General features: G+C 39.8%; 1 protein-coding gene across 3 annotated transcripts; it reads right to left on the reverse strand.

The window, feature by feature from the left end:
* Positions 1–1,266: 1,266 nt before the first annotated feature.
* On the reverse strand, positions 1,267–7,614 carry LOC108941522 (uncharacterized). 3 transcript variants are annotated; one of them, XM_018764278.1, is made up of 8 exons: positions 7,589–7,614; positions 6,160–6,206; positions 6,017–6,088; positions 4,078–4,197; positions 3,672–3,816; positions 3,260–3,327; positions 2,735–2,802; positions 1,267–2,626 (listed from the first exon to the last, which is right to left on the reverse strand). In XM_018764278.1, the coding sequence occupies exons 5-8, from the start codon at positions 3,693–3,695 to the stop codon at positions 1,743–1,745; spliced, it is 1,044 nt and encodes a 347-aa protein (XP_018619794.1). In that variant the 5' UTR covers positions 3,696–3,816; positions 4,078–4,197; positions 6,017–6,088; positions 6,160–6,206; positions 7,589–7,614; the 3' UTR covers positions 1,267–1,742. The 3 variants fall into 3 exon arrangements, with proteins under 3 accessions (XP_018619794.1, XP_018619785.1, XP_018619778.1); XM_018764269.1 differs by having other exon boundaries at positions 4,078–4,192; positions 6,017–6,206; positions 7,589–7,611; XM_018764262.1 differs by lacking the exons at positions 6,017–6,088; positions 6,160–6,206; positions 7,589–7,614 and adding an exon at positions 5,793–5,921.
* Between the last annotated feature and the right edge of the window lie 489 nt (positions 7,615–8,103).

An 8,103-nucleotide genomic window follows, 5' to 3' on the forward strand; every position in this document is an offset into this window, starting at 1 on the left:
ATTTAGCAGTATTGTAGACAATGTTACTTCTTTGTGGTCAGGTTTATCACTAGTACATACATTTGTGTACCACAGACTTTACTGCATTAGCTCCCAGTACCTTTTAAGGACAGGCTGAAGTTTTATTGCTCACTTATAAGGCCCAGAAGTATTTGGCCCCTTCCTATTAATCACAGCTCCTTGATATGTATAAGCTAAAATCTACTCCTTATTCACTGGCTATGGTCTTGCTTTTAATTACTACAACAGATAATTTAAGTGTTGGTAATACAGCCTTACTTTACAGCACCTCTAACTCTACATTACCAATGTTACCAATGAGGCAGTGTTGGCCAACTCATCACCATATGCACTGTCCTATTAGATGATGACCCACAATCCAGAAAGGGGACATCTAGTCAACAACTGAACAACTTCTGAAACTGCTTGCAAGAAAACAGCAAGATATTTTTTCCCCAAAAGGTGTAGTATTAGCATACACAGAAGGGATAGGTAGCTGACTGGAAGTTTGTTCCTCTTCCCTATTGTCTTATTTTCTCCCAAAATTTGGTCTATTCCTTAGACCAAACTTTGAAACATTTTAGGATAAAAATTGAACAGTAAATCTACTGCAAAATACTGTCTTCACCCAAATGTGATGTAACATATCAGATACTCCTCAAGAAGAACAGGTTTTATAACAGCCAAAAAGGATCTTTAAAGAACACAAATACTTTCATTCCAAGAAATGATTCAGCTGTATATTTTGGTCAAAGTGATGTGAACAATTTCACAAGAACAATGAGAAAAGAAAATGACAAAGAAAATTTCCATTATATCTTAGTTTTTACACAAAGAAGAATGTAACCCAGTAGGAAGAGACAGTTGCTCAGTTATGTTTTACAAATGTTTCAGAAGTGCAACCTTCTAGTTTCAGTAAACTAAGGTTATGGTTTAGCTACATTCTGTGAAAGCATTCCAAGACCCAGACAAAAGACTGATGTCACAGCAAAGCAATAAAAAGAGGACTGACATTTTATGTACTGAAACTTATCAGCTATAAGTTTCTTTCTAAACCTGAGAAACAGCTGAACACAGACTTGTTAGGAAATTCCATCCAATTTATTCATTTTTTAGAAAATAGATACATTATGAGATAAATGTGTAGCACTGTCTTTAAAGAAGTGTATAAAAGAAGTGATACACAAAATGAGATTAACATACTTAACACTTAAATGTAAGACCAGAAAATATTAAACTATTATGAAACTGAAAACCGAGCTGGAATTACTTTTGCTCTCACTGAAGAGTTGTTCTTTCTGTAAGCTGTGATCACGGGAAATAGTCTTTGCTTCTTCCTTGTTTAGTTTATCATGAAGGCCTGAGAGAAGACAAGTAGTAAGAATTTTAAATATTCACCACTGCATCCTCAAACTTTGTTAATCTCTCTCAACCACAGATCAGTATACATAATGGGTACAAATTTCTATTGTATGTTATTGACTGGAATAAACTTGTTTGTCTTGCTCATCCCATGAAATCAACATAACCTCAACCTACTGAAGACATCAGTACATAACCCGTGCTTTCCCAGTATTACTTTGCAGGCAGTTCTGATTTTAACTCTGTTCATTTTACCAGTCTGATTAATTGATTCATGCATAAAACAAAGAAAAATCTAAATAAAAAACAAAAGAACTGAGCACATACAGGCTGTTTTAAAACATCATTCATATCTGCTATACAGTAAAAACTGGAATATTTCATAACCTTTTGTTGCAGATTTCACTCATTCCAACACATGAAACCTGACCAGTCTGTTCCTGAATACTGTAAGGCAAGTCAGATGGTAAGGAACTGTGGAAAGCAGTTTGAGACACATGTGAAACTTCGCTGATAGCCCACTGGTTTGGAGTGGTCCAAGCCATGGAGCACATGGGCTCACTGTCATGAATCTGTAGCAAGGGGCTCACAGTGCCTGTTTCAAGAAAAGAAGTGAAACTCGGCAGGGAAGAGTCAGAAGACTCATAGAGGAGCTGTGGCACTACAAGATCTGGCCAAGTTTTGGTAAGTTTGAAGGAGCTGCTGTCAACAACACCCTCTAAACATGGCAGCTGGGTGACCATTTCTCTCAAGGCCACTGTTTCTGCAAAGTTCTGGTTCAAAACTGCTAATGGAGCAATGTCCTCATTCATGAACACTGGACTTGACAGAGGATGCACTTGGTCAAAAGCCATCTGCTGGAAATCAGTCTGGTTCACCATGACTGGCTGTCTTGGAATTGGGCCACAATAGTTAATTATCCCTGCTTGGGAGATGTTTACATTGAGGCTCATCTCTGGGGTGATAGTGTGACTGGCCTCCCCAACTGGACAGAAAGGTGTCTGGTACGGAAACATAGATGAAGCAAATTTCCTGTTCATCACAGTAGCAAAAGGTGGAGTACACATCTGGCGGGATGCAACTGACTGACCAAATGGAGGAGGATTTTGCTGCAATATTACAGTTTTGGCAGGACTTGTGTTCAGATCCAGCGGTGTGGGAAATGGTTGGCCCACTTGCAAAGGACACGCTGGTACAGTGGGAAGCAGGGTGCTTTCTTTCCTTGGCTGAATGTGCCTCCCCAAAACATTGGCAGCAATGAATTCTACAAGATAACCACATTTTCCAGAAATTACAGGATGGCAGCTTGTTTTCTTAAATGTAAATTAAAACACAGCAGGACATTTCACATACAACACGAGCAGGTTAATACCATTAGCAAAATCCTCCTCGGTTGTTGCCGGTTTAACTGTAGGTTTCTCCTTCAGCATATTCATTTTGCTGTTGAAGTAAAACATTAACCCAGAACTTAAACAGTAGGAATACATTTCACACAGTGTTTCACTACTTTTGTCATGTGTGAATAAAGGTACATTACAGATGACTTTATCAAGATAAATCTATAACATCTAAAAAGAAAAGGCAGAAACTCTAAAAGGAATTTGTAGAAATTGAGGAACACCAAATGAAATTCCTTGCAATCCTGCCTGCCATTTTTTCCTGTTTTGGTACTTTTTTTTTTTTTTTTTTTTAAACTTTTGTCAGTTAAAATTCCCTTGGGGGGGGGGGGGGGGATGCTCTAGGTGAAGACTCAGAATGGCTCAGCAACAGGAAAACATTAAGGACTTCGTTCCTGGCCCAACAGTCTTCTCATGATTTTTAACTGGCCTTGCCTTCTACATGTGAAAATGCAACACAGGCTATGGAGATCTGTTATGGCAAAACAGACACCCATTACCGTTTTCTAGGAGCTTTGGTGGACTTAAACCAACTCCTTGTTCTGGTGTCCTGTAGGGCTTTCACTACCTGAAATTAAAGACCTATTGATTTGCAATAAGAAAATCATAACCCACATAAGATCTGGCAAGCCAAGGTAAGCATCTTTTTTTTTTGCCTTTAATATATTAAGCAAAATAAATACATATGTATTTCTACCATATGAATTAGAGATCTGCATTCATGCTGTGAAACAATTTTTGCTCTAAGAGTAGTCCTTCCATATCGTAAAGTTAAAAGCAGAGAATTCAAGATAACTTACTGATCAGTTCCCCACAACAACTCAACTGAGGCCTGAACATTAGGAGTCCCTGTATAGGCTACGCTGGGGGTTACGCTAGTCTAACGTGGAATAAGTTTAGACAGCAGAAAACCTTTTCCAAAATGTCTGACGGCATTCGCTGCTGGAGGTAGGTTACGTAGGACACGGTCAGTTCCAGGATGGTGGCGGTATCCAGTCGGCCAGTTACAAATGGCAACAGGTCTCGCAGGGAGTTGCAACACTTCTTTATCTGAAGTCTGATGTCAGCCGTTTAAAAAAAATGCAAAACCACATGTATAATTTACATTTTACTGAAGTACATAAACATTGTTCTTAAAGTCTGGACTTATCACTGTTCTCACTTTGTCTTAGGGTGCCGACTTGCATATTATTCACCAAGACATCTTAGTTCTGAGTGTTAAAACTGTGAAATCTCACACCAAGGGGCTCAACTGACATTCCTATTTAATAAAATAATTCCACATATCTTGTCCTTCTTGTGTTCTTTAGAATCTCACCTCCTCTTCTGTTCTTTCTGGCTGTGCAGGAGTGCCTGCAAGTTGCTGTCTGCTGGGGCGGTGGAGCCACCTTTCAGTACAGGCTTACAGGATTGGTCTTCACGAATGACCTTAACTGTGCTGCAACATCAGAAGATCCAGAACAGAAGATGCTCTGAAGTGGACTACATCTTTTTAACAGCCAATAAGAACTTAAGCAGGGATGAAACCTAATGCCACAGAGCCATTTTACTTTTAACTATAGTTGGTTCCCTACTTACAAACTTAACTGGGACTGCAAAGTTTGTATGTCAAATGAGAAACAGAGCAGAATAGGGACTCCTGATTATTTCTTATGTAAACCAATAAAAATGGTATTGGACAAACTGGCTGCTATGAAAATTGTAGTTGCATCAATAACTTCATCTTGGGAAATGGATTTCTCTTTACTCTGAGGCGTTCGTCAGTTCTGCGGAAAGTGTCTGCTAATTGAATAAACGTAAATGGACAAATGTGATGTAAATGTCAACAACCCAGACAGCTCTGTGGGACTGGATGCAGCAACAAAGATTTTTGCATGGGAATAGAGTGCCACAGCAGGCTATATCTCTCTCCCTCTGTCTCTAGCATATTGTGCACAGCAAGGAAAAAAGGAAAGACAGCCCTTCCCTTTGGTGAGCCAGGATGCATTGTGCACACTTCTGGGTGCTCAGAGTCCTCTGGCAGGAATATTTAGGACATCCTATAAATATGAAACCCAATAAAAAAGGACTAGGGTTTTCATGCTCACCTGTGGCTGCTTCATTCCTTCTTTTACACCACACAGAATTCACTACTACCAATATAAAAGTAGTAAAAAAAAAATTAAACCATAAGAATAAAACTTAAGCTGCATTATATTTACTTTGCACTACAGACAAATACAGTGCATTACTTGGGAGCTGGAAGAATTACATGGGATGGATGATGACGTGGAGGTGGCACTTAGCTGACAGGCTCAGAAAAGGCAGATGTTCAAGACATACAATTGAGAATTTTCATGTTACGTTTATCCTCTTTTCCACTCCTTTGAGAAACAAAGCAGTGTTTTCTATCTGAAATCACCATCTATCCACATAATGGCTGATACTTCGGCATTTGATTTCCAATGACATGCTCCTTTTTTTTTTTTATAAAGGAAAAACAAATGCTAAAAATCTGTATTTGGGAAAAGTTTACCATTAATGTTCCAAGTTGGGGACCAATTTATGTTTGTATCTACAACTGAAACTTTCATAACATATTACATGTCGTCTCCAAATAATCTTAAATAAGTGTGGTTTTACATGATAAAATGAATGATCCAGACAATCTAAATCCTTACAAGGGCTGTAAGACATGTTTTAGGCATACTACACTCATCTTATGGTACTGGCACTATGAAAGTTGCGTGTTGATGCACACAGTACAGTCAATAGTATTTCTCTCCCAACAGCGCAAATATTTAGGAATGCCTCACTGTAAAATCAGTGTTCTAGCAGATCACAGTTCAATATGGCTCAAAGTTACTCAATTTCTTGGGGACACAGTTCCCCTGCCTTAACATCTTAAACTTCAATAACAGCATGTGAAACCTCAGCTAACAATAACATGTAATTTGCTTTAAAAGAAAACAAATGCTATCCTGATGTGAAACCCTTCATCTCTTTTCTGTGGTCTGATGTTTAGGGGCTGTGAATGTAAAGAGATTTAAACACCTTTCTTGTTCAGACACTCCAGCCTTCTTTTGGCAGCAGGAAGGTTGGGGTCTGCTTCGTTCCATTACATTGCACACCAAGGACTCAGTGTCGCCTTCATTTGAGAAGAGAGAAGCAGTTTTTTCAGATCCGCTGTCAGAAAGATCCAGGGAGGCTTTTTTTTTTTTTTTTTTTAAAATTTCCAGACTGAATGGTTCACTGAACAGATATCCATTTTTACTCACCTCTTAGCTCCTTTGCCATCCTATGTACAGTAGCTGGCTTGCACAGCACAAAGTCTGGCGCACTGATGCTGTCTTCAAAATGATAAATATCAGGACTGAGATTGCCATCTTTGTATCGACATTGTGATAACTTGCATATCTACCTCTGGATATAGAAGAAGCTGAATATGTTGTCAGAGTGGCACTTTTCCTATCAAAAAAAAAAAAAAAAAACCCCCACACAAAAAAAAAAAAAAAGTTATTTAAGAATGGAAAATATGGGCATTTGAAATTTGTGTTAAGCTTTCCTACAGGTTACTGGCTTCCTGCTTTTTAATAGGTTGTCTCTAAGACAGATCTGTCTTGATGTAGTATAAGTGTTGTCCAGACAATCTTGAATTTATTTCTGAAAAGGTAAACAAAATTTTACAAATTCATGGCTAAAAATATCACTCAAGGGGGACAGTCTACATTGTTCATCTTAGACTGCCTTATAAGACATCTCCTTCTCAGTTTCAGATATCAGTTACAATATTACATTTATTATAAAAGATCTGCCAGGCGCAAAGTTGACCACTCACTGTTTTGAGCACTGTGCCAGAACCACCCCCTCCCAATCATCTCCAAGTTGAGGATGGTGAGCATCTGTATTTGCCCAACAAATTCAAGCACTTGAGAAGCAGAAAGTACAGCTGGATTGCATTCCATGACCCCGACGCATCTCAGCAAGCTTTAATAAGGATACGAGATTTAGATTAGAGCGCCGTAGGCTTGGCCGGGTCCTGCTTTCTGGCAGGTTTGGGGTTTGAGTCCCACTTGGGGTGCCTTGTGACAGACTGGCATCCCATCCTAGGTGCATCCCCTCCCTCTCCAGCCTTGCAACCTGTGCTGCCGGGTTAGGCTCTGGTTCACCCCCACTCCGCTTGGGACATGCGGTTTCAGCCAAGCGCGTGTGTGTGAGATTTGCCACTGCTACTTCGTACTTCCAATTCCAAGACACTGAGTTGGCCTACAGCCATCCACTGCTGAGCAATTCCATTTTTTAGGTTATCCTCATCAGGAGCCCAACAAAGATAGTTCATCAATCAAAGACCTTCCCTTCTTAAAGGGATAGGAGTTCAGAGACAGACCCTTGTAACAGATGTGTTATGAAATCACAATTTCATGGCTAGGCCTTTAGTCCAGAGTTCACAAGTAGCCGAGATAGAGTACACGGTAAATAAAAAGAGAGCCCCCAACTAATGTTAGCAACACATATCCGAAGAAGTTCAAGAATTGTCACTTTTTTGCTCAAGAACTCGAGTAAATCCAACAGGTTCAACAATACACAATAGCGCACACTTCAATTATTGACCGCTTTTCTATTACGTTATTTTTCACGTCAGAAAACGACTCGTGAGGGAAAGGACAGGAGCTCCGGCGGCAAAAAGTAACGAAACTTATTCAGTCTCTTCCCACGTTTTAAAACACAAAGATTACAACCGACGACAAGTCCACTTCATAAGCAGACGAACAAACCCGCAACGCTAATTAAGTGCCACTATAAATTGCGCGCGAACTTAAGGAAGACACGTGAAAAATGAGTGGACTTACCCGTTCCGCGAGGCCCGGTCCACGCGTCGTTCACGGTCACGCTGCAGGCCGCGTGGAAATGCGAGCGGGCGCGCGCTCGTAAAAGGGCGGCCCGCGCACGTGCGTTTCAATTTAATGGAGGGAAATCAGCTGGTAGCCGAGAAACGCGGGATCCCGCCATGTAGTTACATGTAACTTCGGCAACTCATCATCATCATCATCATCATTATTATTATTATTTATTAAAAAACCTAATTCGTACTTTTAACACTTCTTTTTAAAACTGGAGGAGAAAACTGTGAAGCGTCAGTATCTACGCGGGCATAATTAGAAACATTGTTAGAATTTCCAGAGAACCGCCCTTCCTTGTCAGACTACAAGGAAAGGGTTTTTTAAGTTATGGATGAAATAAAGGTCTATCGCAAGTTTTCTATATCCTCGACATTACAGTTTCTTTGGAATTTCTTATTTGAGAAACATTTGGGGCTAAAGGTTAATACCCAGTAAATATTGTAAGGTTAAGGAAGTTTGATAGA

The sequence above is a fragment of the Scleropages formosus genome, chromosome 10 (genome assembly GCF_900964775.1).
Source record: "Scleropages formosus chromosome 10, fSclFor1.1, whole genome shotgun sequence".
NCBI lineage: Eukaryota > Metazoa > Chordata > Actinopteri > Osteoglossiformes > Osteoglossidae > Scleropages > Scleropages formosus.

Bases quoted from the DNA above. Each gene is read 5' to 3' on its own strand.
- LOC108941522 (XM_018764262.1), bottom strand. From the start codon at position 5,857: ATGGAACGAAGCAGACCCCAACCTTCCTGCTGCCAAAAGAAGGCTGGA. The intron at 3,328-3,671 runs GTTTTCTGCTGT...CTTTAATTTCAG, and splicing joins CGTCAGACATTTTGGAAAAG to GTAGTGAAAGCCCTACAGGA. The intron at 2,803-3,259 runs GTAATGGGTGTC...TTACTTCAACAG, and splicing joins ACCAAAGCTCCTAGAAAACG to CAAAATGAATATGCTGAAGG.